The following is a 21,226-nucleotide window of genomic DNA, read 5'->3' as shown; positions in this document are numbered from 1 at the left end:
ACTTCACGTCTCTGCAATACTGAACACAGATGATTCTTATCCTCCAGGCAGAGGGGATAAAAGTTCGAGTTAGGTTCTGTTAAGTCTGCCACTGGAGATGCCAGGAGTGAGAAAGGGGGCAAGGTGATATAGTAAGTCTTGAAGAATCTGGAGAAGAGAGCTTATACGGTGAAAATAGGAAAGAAATAGGATTTTCTCTCTCTCTTTTTAAACATTACTTAATTTCAGTCTAGTGGAGAAGAATTTTAAAAGTTAAAATAGACTTGTACGCCTGGTTCACAGAACATTAGAGAAATTAGATATACATATTTAAAGAGGATTTCCTGAATATCCAGTGTATTGTGCTGGCAGCTAGAGAAACAAAAAGGGAAAAGGTATATTCCTTGTCCTGAAGAAATTCACAGTTTAGTGAAGATGCTTTTGGAGCAGCAATTCAGGTAGGAAGACAGGAGCCACGAGGCCAGGGATGGATCACACGGTCGGCTGTATTCAGACTTCCAACTGTATGTAGTTAGCTATTACCTGAGCAAAAAGTGAAGACCATGGCTTACAGGAGAGGGCGCTAGAAAGGAATGCAGCGGACAGGCCTGAAAGGGCTTGGGTTTTTCACTATGACAACCCAAACTGCTTTGGTGGCATCGCGAGGAGACAGGCATTTTCCCGCAGCATCTGTTTTATTATTAAAACAATCTGGCGTAGAAAAACACACGTTTTCAAATTAAAATACGGATGTATTTTGTAGCTGACTGCAACAGCCTATGAATTAGTAAAACAAGAAACGAAATTCCACAGCTAGGCAGGAAGACGGCTCTGGTCCTCTCTGCAGAAGACTTTGGGGAGGGACTTCGTGGTCTTCAGCCCTCAGAGGATTTAGGGCAAGATACTCGGAGACCACTGAGTTATGGTCAGTGTGCAAGGGAACTGTTAAGATTTAAGCACGCGGACTGGGAAGAGGCTGCGGCGCAGGTACTCCGAGCCTGTGCTCTCTGCCCCTCAGCCCTCTCTTTCTGAAAAGACCCTCCACCAACTGCCCCTTTGTTACCGGAGAAAGCGCTTCTAAAGCTCTCCGGCTGCCCTTTTAACACCTGGCGCCTCGTTGCCAGGGCAACGCTTCTCCGCGGGGCGCGCATGAGACGTCCCTGCTATTGGCTTAGAGGACGCAGCGTGCGTCTGACGTCACCGGCGGCGCCGCCAGATCCGGGGGCCCTGTGAAGCCTCACGTTCCGAGTTCCCCGGAGGCCGTTGGCGGGACCGGTGGCTGTTGGCCGAGAGTGTACCGGGCAAAATCCCCACGTGGGGTGGCGGCTGGTGCGCGGATCCCGGCGGGAGAGAAGCGGTAGGAACGGGTCTCTGGAGCCGTGAGCCGCGCGCAGGTGCGGGGAGCCGCGGTGCCCCCCGCACTCTCGGCGCAGGCGGCTTCCTCGCTGGCCTGTTGCTAGGGCCGGCGGACCCCGTTGCTAAGGAGCTTGGAGATGCTGAACTTCATTCAAGAGCGCTTCCTTCCTGGTCGGGCTTTGGCCAAGAGTTGCTTTTGTCGGCCTTAATTGAAACTGGCCGCCTTTACCCCACTCTCCCCAACCATCTCCATTTTTTCCTCCCTCCACTACCTCCTCATTTTCTAACTTTGACGACAACTTGGCCCTGAATGGTCTTAGGTATTTAGAAATGTATGGTGTTGGAGAGGGAGGGCTAGGAAAATGGAAGGCAGATAGAAGACCCTTACTACTGGCTCTTTGGAATTACTTTTTGGTGAAAAGGGATTGGGTAGGTGGATATTGAGCTGTTTCTCCGTTCTTTGGAATTCGAAGGAGCCTTAGAGATGGATCACAGCTTCTTTAGAGGGGCTCCTATTACACTTTTTGGAACTTTCCAAACACCAGATTAGAGAGTAGGGAAAAAAATGTGGACCCTGCCTCTGAGCATTTAGCAAGTAGTTTAGCAAGTAGTTCAGTGCAGTGGTCTCAAAGCCAGATGCGGGAAGAAAATGCAAGTGGGAAAAGGAGGTTATATGAACTGTCCAAAGCAATGAAAGAGAAGTGTGCTTTCCTAGCATTGACGCAGATGCCTATAACCCCTTGTAGATGACCCGCAGCAGTGGGGCCCTGCTTGGTTTGTTTGCTCTCTGGTGTTGTGACATAGTTTAGGTGTTGGGGTTAAGTGGTTTTATGGCTTCTCGTGTCTTTTTAGAATCCATATTGTTTTATAAAAGAATGCGGGGTGACCTTCATAGTATGTATAATACAGAATAATTCTTACTTTTTCACTTCCTTCCACCATTATCCCTTTACACCACCCTCCACGTGTTAATGAAAAAGCACTCAAAAGAGTTGAGTGTAAAATGAATTAAGTTTTTTTCCTTTACAAACAACTCATGCTCCAGGTTTGCTGTCAGTGGCATGTTCCCAGATGTATGTTATTTTTCAAAGTTGAGCACACTTAAGTTGTCTTTAAGGTAAAGGGTGGTACTTTTAACAATAAAAAACTAACTGATTTGGAAAGAATCTCTTTAACATAGGGTGTTTTGAAAATGGACATAGAAATGTTTGCATCCTTGTGTGTGTATGTTTTGATATTGTTGCTGAAAATTACATAATTATATTACACATAAAAACTATCCTGTAGACTTCCTTTGGAAGCTCAATTTTCTAACAGGTTTTTCAAAGGAAGGGTTTCAGTGGCTTCTTGAACTTACTCAAAAATATAACGCAGCACTTTCCCATTAGTACCTTACAAGAACAGCTATTTGACATAAAGGAAGATAGAAACTGAGTTGTTCCAACAAAAACTTCTGCAGAATTGGTAGGTAGTGTTGAAAAATGTGCATCAAGGTTTGGTGTGGTGAACTGTCCTCTTTCTGTGTTTGTGTGTAGGCATCTTTGTGATGCATCTTGACAGCTATGACAATTGACAACCACAAGAAGCTGAACTTAAATCAGATCTTCAAATTGACAGCACAACTGTTAAAACAAAATTTTCAAAAAGTAGGAAACATTAAGTTACATTAGTTACACTATTGTTAATAATACTAAAAAAACCCACTTTGTACCATTATAAAGAATATGCTAATAGCTAAAACTGTGTGCCAAGCGCTTCTCTAAATGTTTTACATATATTAGCTTACTAGTCTTCATCAGCTTTTAGGGTAGATTGTTACTCTATTCCCAGACTTGAGGAAACTCAAATTTCCTTGACATAGGTTTTTGTTTGTTTTTTGTTTTTTTTTTAACAGAAACTTAGATCATACTGTTCCCCATCAGGAGCTTCTCAAAACAGAAACTAAGTACAATAGTAAATACTTGTTGAATAATCACTGAAATGCAATATTAGGTCGACATAATTAAAGCCAGCCTTTGCTTCTCTGAGAATATTATCTGACAACTTAAGCGAGCTATTAATTACCATATTTCTAGACAATGCCTTTGGGATGAATGTGATGTGTGATACTGAGGAGTTAATTCCTCTGCTGGAAGGAAGATGAGAAAATTAGGTCAATGTATTAAATCAAGAAAATTGAAATTTAAAATTATTCTGTGTACAGAAATAATCTTACATTTAGTGTATCTTTACAAGGTACTTTGATCTGGTCACAGCCTATTTGAAATATTTTGGGGCTGAGTGTTACTGCATGGAACTTTGTCCTCCTTGTGAAGATTTCTAATTTGTCAAGTAAATTAAAATCATCTCATGTGAGGAATCATTTAAGAAAGCATCAGTGTTAATCCTGAAGAAGAGAAAGCCGAGCAGTTGAGAGTCATGTCCTCAAATATTTGAAAAGCTGTCATTTGGAAGTGGAAGAGGACTTGGACTTTACCTGTGTTGCCTTAAGAGAAGATCTTGCAGTGTAGTTAATGGGTGGTTTGTGTGTGTGTGTGTGTGTGTGTGTGTGTGTGTATAGAGTGACTATATTAAAGACTTAAAGTGGGAAGTGCTCTAATGGAAGAATAATTGGAGTGTCAGATAAATGGGGGAACGAAATAATCAAGTAGAAAAAGAAGGAAGCAGTAGAAACAAGATCAGAAAAGGCTGCGTGGAACTTGGGATGGGAGCTAGACCTAGAAATGCCAGCAGGCATTTGAGTGTGTGAGTTGGGGTATGTGTGGTGGAAGATTCCTTGAAATAATTTGATTAGGCTGGAAATCACCATGAACCAGAGCCCTCCCGTTAGCAGAAAAGAGGAAATTGTGAAAGAGGAAGAAGTGAACCACCATTTACTGGGTGAGCAAGTAAATATATTATCTTATTTACTCTTCAGTAACAGCTTTGATAGGCTTGTGTTATCTCCCCCTTTTTAATAGGTCAAGGAATCGAGGCTTAGGGAGATTTAAATAATCTGCCTAAATTCATAAAGCTGTAATTGATAGAGATGAAATGTAGACCCAGATCTGAGCCTGAAGCTCCTTCTGCCTCATCACACATTGATCACATCTGTAGCACTGAGTATAGAAAGTGGAGGAAAAAGAGACATCAGTGTTCCCAAATTTTTCAGCCTAAGGGACCAGAAAACTGGTGGTACCTTGGAGTGACAAGGGGTTCATAACCTCTGTGGTAATCTCAGTTTTGGTTATGTTCAGTTTAAGAAACTTACAGTGCATTTAGTGGAGAGTTCATTATGTCACTGGAAAAGTAGGGCTTGATGTTAGCATTCAGAGCTTTAGGAGTATGGAGGCCAGAAAAGACGGAGACAGTAGGGGATGTGCCAACCACTTTTTCCAGAAATCAGTCTGTATTTTCTGAATAGAGCCAGAGGATTACAGTGAGTTTCTAAATGTGTATTTTGACAATTTGGATGGGAAAGTGCATATTTTTATACATCTCACTTTCTTACAGATGGTTTTTAATTTCTGATATTTTTATTATTATTGGAGTTGATGCAATTTCATATTTTCTTATTGGCTTTTCAGATATTTTGCTCCATACCATACCTTTTTAGTGGTTCTTTTACTGTATTTCCTACTCTGTCCTGTTGGGTCTTTATATTGTCAGTGAATCCTCCTCCCCAGAAATGGTGAAATCAAGTTTCATTTAACTGCAGGAGTGAAAGGGAAGCCATGCAGAAATCAGAGTGCCAGAGAGGCGTGCAGCTGAGGAACAGAGTGACAGGTATGGAATGTTGATTTTTAAACGAAGAGGTGAATTTTGTTAACGACATGTTATTTTATACAGTGGATGCACAGAGAGCTTTCACCTCTTTTTTGTTGGTGTTCTGTTTTTTTTCCCAGATAACTGTGATCAAAGATCATCAAGTGCACAAATAAAACAAAGGACTACAGTTCCACAAAGCAAATCGTCATCGTCAACCAGTTCTCCAGAACCTGCAAGAAAACTTCATCCTCGACCAAGTGATAAACTGAACCCTAAAACAATTAACCCGGTAGGTACAGAAGAGATTCCTGACTCAGAGTAATAGGCACTTATACTCTGTTGAGCCATTCTGCGTGTTCTCCCAAGTTCCTTTTGTTTGTCAGTTTTAAGCTAGTGGTGAAGGAAGGCATATGATGACCATGGTGAAGAATGGAGATAGTGTTGTGAGTGTGGAAATGAGGGATAAAGTAGAAATTAACCAGTTATGGTACATCCTAGCACATTCATAGATGACTCTTGTGGAGTCTAAAGTAAATTATGTATTCATTTTCTTTTTTTTATTTACTATGGTTATTATACTTCCTAATATCAATGAATAAACTTGCATTCAATTGCCGTAGGATGAATTACATGCTTTCATAGTTGCATAAAGATCTCTGACTATTTCCCTGTGATCTATAAAGTAGCTCCAGCAGAATTCGTAACCACAGTACTCGCTTTCTTTTGCCTTCTCACAGCAACTTAATCACATTTAACAAACATAGAAGTGCATAATTGTGAGTTTCTAGGTCAGTGGATTATCCAAAAAGTGAACACACTTGGGTGGCAACACCAGATGGTAACCAGCCTTACAGAGGGTAAGATGATAATGGTGTCAGCCTTTAAAGGGGACTATGAGAGTGGCTGAGATGTGGACTTTGAGGGCAGGTAAAATCTGGCAGTTCCTTAGGAAAGGATGCAGTGAACTATCCAAAGGCAGAAGGAGATTGTCTAACTTTATAAAAGAAAACTAGAAAATAGTTTAAGCATGTATGTTCCTTTGCTTCTTTCTGTAAGTTTCAGCGTCAAGGAACTCGAACACCTGAAGAGTGTCCTGATACCTCCTTGTCGGTGCTTCCTTTTCTCATATTTAGTTGAGGGCATTTATGGTGACGCTTCAATTTTCTTCCTCTCTTTAAGGAAAAACTAAGTAGTAGGATTGAGCGGCCCTCCTCTTAAATTTTATTAAAAATTAAGGAAAGCCTTTGGGAAATAATGATTTGACCTGAGAACAGGGTATATTAGAAAAGACCATGTCTAAGAGATACAGAAGCTTCCAATCCAGGACAAATCCGTTGGAAGCCGGGATGGTGGTTAGCTTTCAGGGAGGGGTGGGTAGGCGCTGGGGGAGATGCCGCGGAGGCTCCTAGGGCACTGGTGGCGTTCAGGGTTTCCACCTGAGTGTTGTTACATGGGTGTGTTCACTTTTTGAGAATTCACTGATTTATACACTTAAAATTTTTGTGCTTTAATGTGCCTAAATTTTAAGTATCTTACTTAAACATGATTTTTAAAACTTACGTTTTTCTCAGCACAAATTATAATTAGATAAATGAAACATTAGTATTGCTGTCACTTGTCACCCAGAACATGGATTGAGCTAAGACACATTAATCTTCTATTAGAATACCATATTTTAATGAAATGTCATTTATGTATCTTTACTTAAAACATAAGTGCTTTTCCAGAGGGAAAAGGGTTAATTCTAAACTTAAACATTTAAGTACATTTTTCAATTACTGAATGTGACTTAAAAAATTTTTCTTAGCTAGTTATATCTTTAAAAGAGGTTAGTAAGTTTATATTTTGTAATTTAGACAACTGTGTTTCATTTGATTATATTCAAAGAACCACGTAGTAAAATACTTACTTTTTGTGCCTCAATTCTTTAATCAGTTATATTGAAGTTATGTAAGCTGTGATTGCATAGCTACTGTGATTGATCATCTTTTAAATTGTCTTTGAGAGTACGTACAGAATTAATTTATTCTTAAAATAATAGATAGAAAAGCTGGCAGTTGGGAAGTTATATATCCAGGCAGACACATCAGGGCAAGTGTTGGTGAGAGTCTTGCTCTGTCTTCAGCTCTATCACCCCTGCTCATCCTCAGCCTTTGATTTTTGTAGAAGCTTAAAACCAGATTGGAGAAACTACAGGTTCTCTGACCATCCAACTATTCATGTTTGAGTGGAGCACAAGTAAGAGATGTGCTAGAGGGTGAAAACAAACATCCTTGCTCTGTACTTGACACCTTGTCTCCACTTAGCCCTCACCTTAAACGTCACAGATGGGGAGGGGTGGAAGAGTGTGTTACCTTTGCTGTGTTTGTTTATAGTATTTATATTTAATACTATTTGTCTACAGCATGTTTATTTTATACATGGTTTCTGCTACCTTCCAGTCTTCTGAAACAAGGATAAAAGGGAATATACAAAATGCTGCTATGGTTGTGGTTTCAGTATTGAGAGGACTGAGCGTGTTTCTCAGCCACCTTTCTGAGTAGAATGATGCACTGGATACAGGCGCTGTGACTTGGAAGTCAGGGTGTCCGTTTGCCTCCAGCCTCAGCAGAATTAAAATTGATAAGATATCACAAAGTGGAGGTGATAGTAATGTTTACTGTATTCTTGTCATTTTTGTTTCAGTTTGGTGAACAGTCACGAGCCCCGTCTGCATTTGCAGCAATTTACTCTAAAGGAGGCATTCCTTGCAGGTAAAAATCAATGCAAGTCGTAACTGACTATATTATTCAAAAAAATTGAGTAAAATTAATACAGTTTTCAGTTTAAATGTACTGAAAGTTTTATTTACTAGGGAGGTTGGAATGAAGGTGACTTACTCATACTTTGGCTGTTGGATTGGTATAGATCCTGGGACATTGTTGAAGAGAATCATCTTAATTCCAACATAGGGTTACTGATAAATCTACGTAAACCAACAAATAATTTAAGAAATTGAATTAACCAGTTTCTGAAATGATTTTTTGAAATTATATTTTAAAAGTTCAAAATTTCAAAAATCGCAAGTTTATATTTATTGAAATTATATTTCGTAATGAATATATATAGCTGTTTTGTTTACTTTTGATACAGTTCTTGCGACCTTTCTGGACAGACATCAAAACTATTTTAAAGAAAACAATACAGGTTACTAATAGAGTGATATCATTTTAAGATTTCAATACTGAGAAACGTTAATGTCTTCTAAGTATATCCAGTTTTATCCTGTTCTGGGTAATAGAAAATTTTGTTTTCATTGTAGATGTTGTGGAATCACAACGTTCTTTTTGTTGTTATTGCTGTTGTTCTAAAATTCAAGGAATGTAGTTTTTAATGCTATTTTCAGATTTGAAGGACTATGGGTGAAAAATAAGCTTAGGAAGCATTCTTTAATTTCTTGTTGTTACCATTTTGTACTTGAAACTCTTTTAAGGTTTTTATACCTCCTTCCCTCCGAGCAATTTGTTATTGCTAAAAAACAATGTTACTGAGGCTTCTTGATATTATGAAAATTACACAAAAGAGGGTGTCAAGTTGAGAGCATTGGAGAAGGATTGTGAAGTGACAGCTGAGGGGGATGAATAAGTTCATGGTCATGAGTGTGATGATGGTTCCACGGATGTATTCATACATCAAAACTTACCAACTTTTCACTTCACAACGACGTCCTTTTATTTCATGTTAGTTATGCCTCAATAAAGGCCATTAAAAAAGAAGCAGCAGCAGTGGCTCTAATTCAAGGGGATAGCACTTCAGTCACCCTGCATGGCCGTCTCACCTTCCTGGCCTCTGTGTTCTCTTTAACAGGGACAAAACCTGGCTTGCCTTTAGATTATTCGCATTAGAGTGAAATGATCTATATCTGAAAAATAATGTCACTTATTAAAAAATTATTTCTAATTATTACATTTTGTTTGTGTATTTTGTGATATGCTTGCTATAGGTTTGTCTACAGGTTACCTATTTTGTTATAATTATGACTGTAACATATCAAATGTAACGTTTGCATTAAGACACAAATAGCAACGTGCTTGAACTCCAAAACTGTAGACTTAACAAATGTGGAATTGTTTAGTTTTGCCACCAAATAATTTTGTTGAGAGAGTATGAATTTGCAGGGTTATAAATACAAGTGTATATTATTGCTTTATAGGATGCTTTCGTAATATTTAAGGTCCTGGTATTTACAAAATAATTCTAATATGGTTATGTTCTAGAAAGAATATGTATATTTTAGATAATCACTGCTTAATATATAATAATTATATTGCTTTTGTTACGTTCGCTTTTATATTTTAGATTGGTCCATGGTTCAGTAAAACACAGATTACAGTGGGAGTGTCCTCCTGAAAATCTTCCATTTGATCCTCTTCTTATTACTTTAGCTGAGGTAAATAAACACTCTATCCTTTCTGAATGTTTATGGGGAAAATTTTTTTTAATTGCATTAAGTGTTATCTTGTAACTCATTAGTAAATCTCATTCTTTACTTTTGAAATAAAAGCCAAACAACAGACATTAAAACACCATGCTCCCTTAGGAACTAATTATGATTGTTATATGTTTATTAGAAACTGATTAACCAGCTTTATAAACATGAAATGAGTCTGCATGGGGATTTGTAGATAAGTGGATGAAATGTTCATATTTAATTATTTAAAAAGTGCTTGGAATCCTATTGAACTAGTTAAATCAAGAGAACATCCGGTGTTTAAACTTATACTGCATCAGATAACAATGACTAGTGGTCCCTTTTTATAGAACCAGTCATGTTTAACATGATATGCTTCTTAGGGAACTGATATTAACTACTAAACATTCTTTTGGAGAGTTCTCTGGACTTTTGCCTACTTGTACATTTGAAGTAGAATATCATGGAGATGGTTTTTGTAGAGGATTTTAGAAAAACCTCTGATAGATTCCTTTATATTGTTTAACATTTGTGTCAGGAAAAAAGGTGGCAGAGTATAAGCTTGAAGTGAGTCAATGATATCTTCTGTGGATTTTATTATTTATAACTTTATAGAATCAGAAGTTGAGAAATGAATTAACCAGTTGTCTTATAGTTAAACTTTTAGATAACTTATCTTCTTTAAGAGTTAAGAATCATTTTCGTTGTTGTTGCTATTAAACTAGTCTTTCAATTTGTGCCTAAATTTATTAATTTAAATAGGCAATGCCTCTAGGTTAAGTCATATAGTAGTAAGTAATCTAAATAAAAATGTGACAGTGAAAAAACTCAGACAAAAAACATTTGCTTTTCTTGTAGAACACTGGGGAGGGCCAGGTGGCAACAGAGCAGAGAAAGTAGATACTTTTGCTGATTGAGATTTCTTATTTGTAGTTAATCCTTAGAATATCTAATTCCTCCTGTAGTTTTCCAAGTGTATTTAACCTTTTAAATGGACACAATAGTTACTACTGAAGACTGCCAAGTTATTTTAGGTCTTAGCTTTTCTTAATTTATACCTCAGCTTGCAGAATTATTTTGGTATAATAAGCTGTGTGTCTTATGGGTAATCTATTTTGAAATTAAATTTGAATCAAAAACTTTTAAACTTGGTATTAAAAACTAAAGATGTTCTAACGTTTCACAAGTTCTTTTTTAAACTTTAAATTTTTTACATACAGTTTTTTAGATGAATCAAAACTATGATACCTTTGAAAGCATATTCTAGCTAATCACAGAGTAGGGGGAGTGCTTTAATTTGGGGCTCTGAGCTTAGTTTATTTTAAATACCTGTTTTCTAAACTCCTGTGCTTTTATTTCAGTACTGGGTAAAGTTTTAGCCTTCCCCCCTGCTCATTTAATAATGGGGAAGTAGTGACAGCGCCACCACTGCTGAAATCCATTTCACCTCTTCACCTGAGATTCCTCATCTCTAAAATCAGCAGGATAGGGACGCTCCTAAGACCGCAGAGGCTGTGTTCAAGGTGGTGCCAGTGTGCTTAGCAGCGTAGTTTTCAAAAGCATGATGGCATCTAGGAAAGAGGAAGCGTTTGATCCCCATTTGGAAGCAGACAGTTTGGTTTAAAGGACAAATTGGTTGAAAAGCAATATTTTTAGGCATGAGCCTGGGGCTGGTTATACTTGTTCACGGATAATAATTAGTCAGGCTGAGGGAATATTGCTGTTGCTTTCTTTGTTTTTATCTTTTCACGCACAAAACCTGATGGGTCTTTTATCCTGATTCAAAGTGATCAGTTAAATCGAAAGAGTACTGTCTAATTGTTCCTAATGCATTTAGGATGAAAGGCATAGTGAGAAGTGGGTCACCCAGGTTTGGGGTTTTTTTAGTATTTTGACATTCTGATGTTAAAAATGACATTTGAAATTTTACAGTGCATTTTAAACATAGTATAAGATATGTCTTCTAAATATCTTAGTATTTAAATACGAAGGAAATGTAGTATTTTAGAAACTCATTAAGCAGGTTGCAAAATCACCGAAAAGGTAGGGGGTCCAGTAATTATGCATTCATAAAGTGGAGTTTATGAACATACATTTTAGACTAATTTGCTGTGATTTCAGGCAGTGTTTGGGAGTATATACAGCATGTTTTTGGTGCCCTGGTGAGTTTTTTTCCTTTTCTTCTCTGTATTTCTTTTTGTTTACCTTTCTTCTCCCTCCCATCCCACTTCTTTTTCTCTCTTCTCTTTTTTCCTTTAGTTTCTTTTTCTTTATTTCTTTTATTTTTCTTTGCTTCTCCTCTGTTTTTTCCTATTCCTTTCATTTTTTTTCTTACTCTTTCCCTTCCTTCTTTCTTTGGTTAGAGATCCTTCCTGTCACGTGTTTGTCATATGTTCCACAATTTCTTAGTTTAACTGAAATTGTAATTCCTGAAATTATATTTCACTAATAGGAAAACAATGATAGTAAAACTTGATTCTCACTTACAGTAGTAAGGAGTGATTTTTTTTTTTTTTTGCCATTAACATCACTAAATGGGTAGTAAGTCATGTTTTTGTTTTTGTTTCGGCAGGGTCTGAGAGAGACTAAACATCCTTACACCTTTGTGTCAAAGGAGGGGTTTAGAGAATTACTTTTGGTGGCAGGTGCTCCTGAGAAAGCTGTGCCTTTGCTTCCTAGACTGATTCCTGTGCTGAAGGCGGCCCTGGTGTGTCCTTTATTCCTTTAGACTTTTTATGGTACATTTAGAATATAATATGTCTTTTTTCCTCCAAATTATATGCAAATTTGTTCTTTGCTTGTGATTTTGATGTGTGTGCAGAATTAGGCCAGTGTTACTCAGGGTCAGGTGATTACTTACTGGAAAACACCTTTAGAGGATGTACTAAAGGTAAAAAGGGACATCTTGAGTAATTAGAGAAAATAATGAACTTCAAATCAGCCTTTCTGTATGCTGCAATGTATTTTAATTAATGTTTCGGTCAAGCTGAAAATTGGTTATTTGCTTCTGGGTGTCCTGTGCTAAAGGTTATTTCTAAAATTCTGTGTTTGGTTGATTATCTTCTAATTTTGAATGTTCAGTCTTTTTTTCTCCACCTGCTTGTCCTTTCTCCTTACAAATCCCTCCTTTTTCTCTTTCCCTCTCTGCCCATGACACCCATGCTCCCCTAACCAACCAACCTCCACAGGTCCATTTGGATGATGAAGTGTTTGAAAGAGGACTGAATGCTCTGGTGCAGTTAAGTGTCGTCGTTGGTCCTTCTCTAAATGACCATCTGAAACATCTGCTTACAAGTGTAAGTACTGAAAAGATTAGAGTGAGTGTGTATATGTATTTCCTCGTGCTGTAATGGCTTCCAGTTAATCATTAAAATGATTAAAAAAAAAAAAAAACTCATCATCCTAACCAAAAAATATAGATGTCAGACCTAGTTATTCATAGAACATTTTTACTAGTGGACAGTATTCTCTTTACTTTTTTTTTAAAATGAACTCATGTACATGAGCAAAACTTAGAGTTATAATAATAATAAGCAGAAGTAAAAATGAAAGTAAGGAAGAGCTGAATGGACAAAAATTAATGAACAGTGTAATCATACCATACCCGAGCTGATTAGCTGTGAACTGTAAGCAGAGCTTATACGTATTCTTGTGTAATTGGATATTGCCAAAGCTGTTTTTCACCTTTTTTTTTCCTTTTTCTTTGTTTTACATTGTAAGTTTTAGTGAGTCTGTAAGTAACATTCAGGATGAGACGTTTTCCCGTTAGGGGTAGTTTAACACTATCACAAACATGTACTGGGGGCACTGTGCAATTCAGGAGGTCACCAAGACCACCCTTAGGCTGAACAATTTGCTGAAAGGACTCATGAAACTCAGAAAAGGTATTATTCACTGTTACATTTTATCACAATGAAAGAACAGATTAAAATTGGCTAAGGAAGGAGGTGCGCAGAAGCTCACTTAAGCCTGGGTGTCCAGGGTTCTCACTGCAGTTTGTCATGGCATCACCGCCTGTCCCCCTGTTGACCTTAGTCTCCAGTCTCTCTGGAATTGAACTAATTGTTTGTGGCCCAAGGCCCCACTGTAAGTCACACTGTTGGCATTGACTGTCTGTGTGGCCCAAGGCCCCAGGTAAACAACACTCTCATCTGGCAGGATATTCCAAGAGCTTAGCAGTTTCCATCCAGGAGCAAGGTCCAAACCTTTCTTTATGCAAAGTTACTCCTTTCCTGCACATGCTGATGTAAAGATTAAGGTCCTGGCTGGGATACCTGAAGCTAGGACTTCTCCCTGTGGATCCTCTGTAGTTCAGAACCGAGATGTGTATGTTGGTAATAGTTCTACTTTTTTCTTGGACCCATCCACCTGAGAGATCCTAGAACTGTATTTTTAATTTCTTCTACAGATGGGCTAAGACACCCCAGGAACCATCTGGCTAAGCCCATCAGAAGTGGGAGGGAGGTGTGGTGAAAGTTGGTGTGCTGAGGTTAGAAGTGGTAGGAGATAAAGCTGCTGCAGGAAAAAACGGATGTGGGACGTGAGGAGGGCCATGTCCTAGGTCTCCACTGAGACCTAGTGTAGGTCCTTGGCTTCACGCGGGAGAGAATTCAGGAGTGAGCCACAGCTGAGTAAAGGTAGGTTTATTTAGAGAGATACATACTGCATAGAGTGTAGGCTGTTTCAAAAGGCAAAAGAAAGGCCATGAGGCGTGGTGTTGCCAGTTTTTACGGGCTCAGTAGCTTCACACTCCTACAAGGGGGAGGGCTCTTCCACCTACCCTGGGGAAGGGGCTGGGGTTCCCAGGAAGTGGGCCACCACCCACTCTTTGACCTTTTGTGGTCAGCCTTGGGACTGTCATGGCGCCTGTGGGCATGTTATTTAGCACGCTAATATGTTACAATGAGCATATAATGAAGCACAAGGCCTGCTAGAAATCAAACTTCCCACCATCTTAATCCTCAAGGCCTCCTGGGAGTTGAATCTTCCACCATTTTGGTGTTAATTGCTGTCAGTCCTTGAATGGCTGTGCCCTGCCCCCTTCCCTCCTGTCTCAAAGTCTCACCTTGGGTCTGGTGGGGAGAAGACACAGTGAGAACAGACTCTCACACCTCAACATACAGGAAGTCGGAGGAGAGAAGGAGGAGAATCCTGGCAGGTACTTGCTTATCGCCGTTGGGTCAGCGAGTTGGGTCGTGGCTGACTGACGACAGGAATTTCACGCCAATACATAGAATGACTCATTTTAGATTGATTGCTTCGGTCAGATGTTCAGCAGTTTAACCTAAATCTCTTGCTCTCTGCCCGCCCATGCTGTGGCAGGTACTGTGTAAGGCATGGGAACGTGGCGCTCAACAAAAGCAGGTATGCCCCCCGCCCCCGTGGAGACTGGTTTTTGTTTCTGGGGAGAAGTAAGTAGAAGGACAGGCACCAAGAGAGCTGGGTGGGGTGAAGAGGAAGCCGTGCGTGAGGAGAAGGCTCCTCCCCAGACTGGGGGCTGGTGAGGACCAGAGCCTTTGCTTCCTGCACATTGTGACAGAGAGAAAAGGCCAGATCAGCAATTAACGGTAGAACTAGTTTTTTGAAGCCTTTCTGGGACACTTGAGTTAATCTTTGTTCACTCACTTTTCTCCCCCGAGCTCTGCTTTTCCTGAGACACGGACTGACTGAACGGGCCTCTTCCCTTCACCTGGGGGAGGCCCCTGTGGTATTCCACAGAGGAGAGGCCTTGGGAACAGGACCTGTGGGGATTCGGCCCTGGTCTGTTAGCTGCGTGCCCTGTGCCCTGAGGCTCCATCGAGGCGCTGGAGGGCTCCCTTCCTCCCTCACCCACCCCACTCCACCCCTCCCCCTTCAGCCCCGGGGCTCCATTTTCACGACTCATAGATCTCTGTTACCAGAGAGTAGGCCCTTGTCTCCCACAGGAAAGTGAAAGCGAGCTTATTTAGCAAGATACACCCTCCCTAGACAGAATATGGTCTTTCTCAGCAGGGAGAGCAGCCCTGGGTTGTGGGGGTGGCTAGTTTTTATGAGCTGGGTAATTTCCTATGCTAACAAGTGGGAGATTATTCTGTTCTGTTTGGGGGAAGGGGCAGGGATTTCCAGGAATTGGGCCCCTACCCATTTTTCGGCCTTTCATGATCAGCCTGGGAACTGTCTTGGCACCTGTGGTGCATCATTTAGCAGCTAATGTCTTACCATGAGTGTATAATGAAGCTCAAGTTCCCCTGTGAGTGGAATCGTCCACCATCTGGGGCCTAGTTGGTTCTAACCAGTTTGTATTCTACCCTTGATGGCGATGTCATTCTCTTAGCGGTTGTGCCCTGCCGCCTTCCTCCTGCCTCACTCCTACAGTAGATGTTTATTTGAAGAAATGATTCATCTTCTAGAAAAGTAATTTCAAAACCAGTTACTGAACCTATAGACAACTAATTTTCTTCATATGCAAAATAAGTCACAGCCTTTCTGAGCTTCAGCTCTGAGAGTCTGACCCTAGGATGGGGATCCTCAAACTTGAAAGAGGAAATAAATGAATCACCTGGGAATCTTGCTAAAAATACACAACCTGGGCCTTTGTCCTGAGATTCTGGTAAAATTATGGGACCAAGAATCTACTTTTTCAGAGAGTATCTCCCGTGATTCTTATGGTGGTGGTTCATGGTCCCCTGCCCGAGGGGAACATGGTCTGAAGAAAGCAAACGTAAAACCTGTAAGGGGTACTTTTTCTTGTCCATCCCCAGGACATTGATAAGCCCTGCCTGTCCCCTCCTTTAGAGTTGCTTTTCTCACATTTTTAAAGTCTTTCTGGGAGTCTCTTCTGACCTCCCTAACCTTTGACGACCTGGCTGGAAGGACCTGTTACTCAGTGCTCAATGGTGAGAAGTCCTCCTGGGTAACTTCCGGGTCTGGGAAGGGGAAGAACTGGAAACCAAGTCTAGGGCGGGGGCTTTCTCTGTGTTTGGTCACTGAGTGATTCTTACCTGGGCTCCATTTGTATCCCCAGAAAGTGGAGTCATGAGCAAGTCCTGCTCTAGCTGGAACATTCAGGTCTTTGGGTGAGCTCTGCAGACATCGGGAGAACACAGTTACAAGTTGTACCTGAGGACCTGAATTGCCCTCTTGGCTCCTGTTCTTCTCACCTGTGCTCCCCCGTCTCAGGGGTCCACCCATCCAAGGAGGCCCCTTCAGGATGTGGCTGGGGGCGATAGGCGGTCTTGCGGGTTTTAGTCTGATTCTTTTACCTGTCACTGTTGTTGAATTAATTATTCCTGTAAACACGCTGTTCTGTGTTGTCTCTTCCTTTTTTGATTATAGGAAACGTGTTTAGAGGCTTAGCTTTCCGTCCTAGTCTTCCAGATGCTCTTGCAAATTATGAAATGGGGAAGCATGCAGTTTCTTAGAAAACTTACTCTGCAAAACTTACAGTATGGTAATACTGTAGCAGATTTTGTTGGATTGGCATTATTTCAAATAATTAAATTTTTTAAACAAAAACAGTAGTGTTTATTATATACAAATTTTAACGAGATGCTTCATAAAAGAAGCCTTGAAATCTAAAATCAAGTGGGGTTTATGTACTTCCTATACAGTTGAGATGTAATGGTATTATTTCTAGTTAGCCTGCTTTTTAGTGAAGTTTTACTTATGTTTATGGAGAATAATGCTCCCTTTTCAAATCATTTGTTCCCTTAATCTTATTTTAAAAGCTCTCCAAGAGACTAAGGGACAAGAAATTCAGAGAGCCCATCAGCAGTGCGTTGCAGAAGCTAGAGCAGCACGGCGGAAGTGTGAGTAGAACGTTACTGCTTAAGCCGCAATGGTTCACTCTTAAGTCGTGTCACAGACGGACTGGGTAACGTGTGTTACCGCACTTCAGACACAGGTAGCCGTGTGGAGTTGATGCTGTTAACCTCATTTCAGAGCTCAGGGCTTCTGTCTTGGCGAGGTCCGTTTTTCAGCGCTGGGACTCAGACCCAGGTTGTATGAATGTAGGGCCTGTGCCCTTCCGCTGTGCTGACCGCGTGCCCCCCCCCACCCCGTCCCGTGTAGTACAGCAATGCAGGTTTTTTCTTTATTTTTATTTTTGCTTTGACCATTGGGAAGTTCAGAAGACAAAAGGATTGACTTATCTCATTAAAGAACAGGTTTTTTTTTTCCTTTCATTTGCCACCTTTTCTGTCTAAAACGTTTGCAATCTGCGCATCATCAAAGACTGAGATGAGGTTTCCAGGTGGCTGCGTTGTCATGTCTAGAAGCACGGATCTGGAACTCGCCCACATGCACACGCAGAGGAGGGATTCAGCTGACTGTTCTAACTTGCAAGAAGATGCAGGGTTGTGGGGGGTTTCATTACTGTCTGTGTATTGTCAATAACTAGGTTAATGGAATTTTTCTTGGAAATATTTCCGTAAAGCAGTGATCTCATCGTGTTTTGGGGATTGCGTTCAATCAGATCTTAATGATAGAGTTGCCCGTGATTATCTTACCATTGCAGGACTTACATTGTAGGTACTTTCTAAAGGAATTAATTACATTAAAAAATTGCGTGATTGAGAAAAACTTTAAATGGCAGATGTTTTAGTTTAAGCGTTGCCTAAATTACCTAATTTGGCTAATTTCAGTGACTTTTTAAATTGATTATATTTTCATGATGAATGCCTAGAATAAAGTTTATGAGGAGAAAGTCAGTCCCTCCTCTACTAAATAATGGATTTCTTTTTGGTGCATGGGTCTCGGGCAAGGGTTAGCACTCCCAATACCTTATTGAGATGCCAAGAATCATCCCACTGTCAATCCAGTGTCCCTGCCAGCAGAAAGGAAATTCTTCTTGCTTTCAAATGTGATTCCTGTTCTGAAAATTGGAATGCAGAGTAATTTGCCCGTTCCTCCTGGTGAAATGCGAGTAAACAGGTGTTAAATAATGATGTAGTAAGGCTTGCAGTCTGAAACTCTCTCCCGATGTTTTCACAAGTCCTGCGGCCCGGTGTGGGGGATGGGCAAGCCGGGGGGGGGGGAGGAGGGCAGGCCCAGCGGGTTGGATTCGTGTGTGTGTGTGTGTGTGTGTGTGTGTGTGTGTGTGTGTGTGTGTGTGTGTGTGTGTGTAGAAGGGATAGTTTGTGAGTAACTACAAGTTAGACATAGCGCGCTAGCACTTGGAGGGGATCACAGGATGTAGCTCACCAATCCGAGGGTCCCAGAGACAGCTAGCACGGGAGTCCTCTTATTGCCACTCGGTCTCATTAGTTTTTAATCATGCTAATCGAGAATTTTTAAACAGATTTTGAAGTTAAAAGGGCTATTAAGTATTGTTTATTCCATCAGGCTTTTTCTCTTCTTATTCTCTCCTTCTAATGTCTTACATAATATTTTAATAATAATTGATGTAATTGCAAAAATCAAAGACTTTCCCTTAATAATAATAATTATTATTATTTTTATTATTTTTTAAATTATTATTTTTATTATTATTATGCTTGCTTTTGGTACTTGATAATCCATCATGAAATTAATATTCTTTCCTTTCTAAAAACTTAAATGTTCATATCTTTTCCTTTAAATATTGGAGATGAGTCTTTTGTAATAGATTCTCCTTAATATTATAGTTTCTCATTTCTTGGGGCTTGGGTGTGTCACAATGATAAAAAGACTCAACTTCTGGGGACACCAAAATATCAGTTCCAGACAGACACAGTGTCATTTTCTTAGAGCTAATCAGTTTACTATCTGCTTAACTTGAAATTGGTTCACTGTTAACCTGATTTAATTTTCTTTCTAAATGATATGTACATCTGTCTTGGAAAAGACACATACTCACACACATCCCAATCTTTATTGAGCCGGTGGGAACTTCTTACATGACAGGTACTCTACTGAGTACATTTTAGACATTAAACTCATTTAATCATCACTGCAGCCTTCAGAGGTAGACTTTACTGTTACCTCCTTTAAAGATCTAACAGTTGAGGTGCCGAGAGGTGATTAGCCCAAGATCTGGCAGTGACGTGACTGGCGGAGCTGGGTGCAAGTACCCGTTTCTGCTTCCTGACTACTTCTCTGGTTAAATATTTTTAAAACACACTAAGAGAGAACCTATATTTTATTTAACTCAGGAAAAGTTTCTGCTTTGTGTTCCATCTTTCTGCTCTCATCCCATTTTGCTTCTTTGGAGTTTGGAACACTTTTTAAGGCATGCTCCTGCAAATGTCACACCTGTTCGGGGAACCCTGCAGGGTCCTCATGAGGCTACATTGTTTTCTCTTGACAGGGAAGCCTTATGATCATCAAATCTAAAATTCCAACATACTGCTCCATATGCTGCTGAAGAAGGAAGCCAACAAAAATCTCCTCACTCCCGGGTGGCAGGTGCTGAGTGCTGACTGGGTATCTCTGGAACCTTTTCGAGTCACTTCAGTTTATTCTTTTGTACATCACACACGCCATTCATTATTTACTGGCTTCAGATGAGTATACACAGTTGCACTGAATCACAGTACAAGTTATTCATCAAAAAGAAAAGAATGGTTAATGATGGAAAACTATTAAAAAAAAGTTCTATAATAGTACTATCTTGTGGGGTTTATTTTTTCATATCTTTATGGTTTGCGTGAACAGCCATTATTGGGGTTTATGGTGAATGTGTTTGTATGGACTTTCTAGTGCCGTTTTTGTACAAATTTTTTATAATCAGTTTGTAGCTGTGCACTTATTTTTAGACATTTTCCATTTCCTGGGTTTTAAATTTATCAAGTCTATGGAAATTTAAAATAGTGGGCAAACGTTTGTGAATTCATTGTGAATTATTTTGTAAATACATATTTTACAATGTAGAATGCTTGGGGAATTTTCTTTCCAAAGTATTCCAGTTTAAGAAAAAAATTTTTCATGTGTAAATTTTCTTATAAATATGTTGTTTATTACAACTTATTAAAACTACCTAAAGTTTAGGTGTTAATTGTATTTACATTCATGTTATTTTTGTATTTCATAGTCTGAAAATACTGGTATTCAGTACATGAAGATACTCAGAAATTAAAACCTTAGAACTCATATGTATTCAGTGATTTTGTTGTGCTTGCTTACTTATGTTTAACAGTGGATTCAATTTTAAAAGCTTTTCACACATAACTTACAGGCAGAGTTCTGAGTGTTGATGTAGTAGCAGGTGACTCTGGATCATTCCACAGAGGAGCAGAGGGAGAGAGATGGAAGACAAGGAGGAGGCCTTCCATCTCTGGGCAGGAAGAGAGCCCCTGGGGACCTGAGCAGCCACACCACATTCCTGGACGGAGGCTGACAGGATGGAAATTTGGAGCAGCAGTGTTCTGTCCTGCAGCATTGGAGAGCAGCCTTTCTCTGCTCATCCCTCAGACACCTGGAGTCACCTCTTTGTAAGTCTTCTTTCAGGTAATATAAAATACAAGGAATTTCTCACAGGTCCTCGTTCTCCCCCAGAGCAGGTGTCCTTCCGGGTGGCCTGTCTGCTCCACCCTCTCCTCGGGTCTCTGCTCTCTGGTCACATCCTCTCTCACATCGTATCAGCCTACCTCCCCTCCGCCTTGCTCTCGCTCCCTTTCGTTGCACTTAGCGCCACCCAAACAGAGATCTCCGCAGTTCAGAAAAGCCATTAAGAAAAAGGTAATATTTTCAATCTAGTAATTACAAAATGTGTTGAAATAAAGACCTGTAGCACAGACA

General features: G+C 39.9%; 1 protein-coding gene across 11 annotated transcripts; it reads left to right on the top strand.

Annotated features, from left to right (window-relative positions):
- Positions 1 to 1,194: 1,194 nt before the first annotated feature.
- On the top strand, positions 1,195 to 20,094 carry PACRGL (parkin coregulated like). 11 transcript variants are annotated; one of them, XM_072945760.1, is made up of 10 exons: positions 1,195 to 1,336; positions 5,033 to 5,100; positions 5,220 to 5,371; positions 7,768 to 7,835; positions 9,421 to 9,511; positions 12,105 to 12,239; positions 12,721 to 12,828; positions 14,855 to 14,896; positions 17,239 to 17,319; positions 19,797 to 20,094. In XM_072945760.1, the coding sequence occupies exons 2-10, from the start codon at positions 5,049 to 5,051 to the stop codon at positions 19,851 to 19,853; spliced, it is 786 nt and encodes a 261-aa protein (XP_072801861.1). In that variant the 5' UTR covers positions 1,195 to 1,336; positions 5,033 to 5,048; the 3' UTR covers positions 19,854 to 20,094. The 11 variants fall into 11 exon arrangements, with proteins under 11 accessions (XP_072801861.1, XP_072801876.1, XP_072801908.1 ...); XM_072945775.1 differs by having other exon boundaries at positions 1,195 to 1,373; XM_072945767.1 differs by lacking the exon at positions 1,195 to 1,336 and adding an exon at positions 1,418 to 1,655.
- Positions 20,095 to 21,226: the final 1,132 nt, after the last annotated feature.

Source organism: Vicugna pacos, chromosome 2 (assembly GCF_048564905.1).
Source record: "Vicugna pacos chromosome 2, VicPac4, whole genome shotgun sequence".
In the NCBI taxonomy this organism is placed as follows: domain Eukaryota; kingdom Metazoa; phylum Chordata; class Mammalia; order Artiodactyla; family Camelidae; genus Vicugna; species Vicugna pacos.
The sequence above is the reverse complement of the archived record's forward strand: the minus strand, read 5'-3'. Positions and strand labels throughout refer to the sequence as shown.

Coding starts and splice junctions, on each gene's coding strand:
- PACRGL (XM_072945760.1), top strand. CDS start 5,049: ATGCAGAAATCAGAGTGCCAGAGAGGCGTGCAGCTGAGGAACAGAGTG. Junction 14,897..17,238: donor GTGGCGCTCAACAAAAGCAG/GTATGCCCCCCG, acceptor TTATTTTAAAAG/CTCTCCAAGAGACTAAGGGA. Junction 17,320..19,796: donor TAGAGCAGCACGGCGGAAGT/GTGAGTAGAACG, acceptor TTCTCTTGACAG/GGAAGCCTTATGATCATCAA.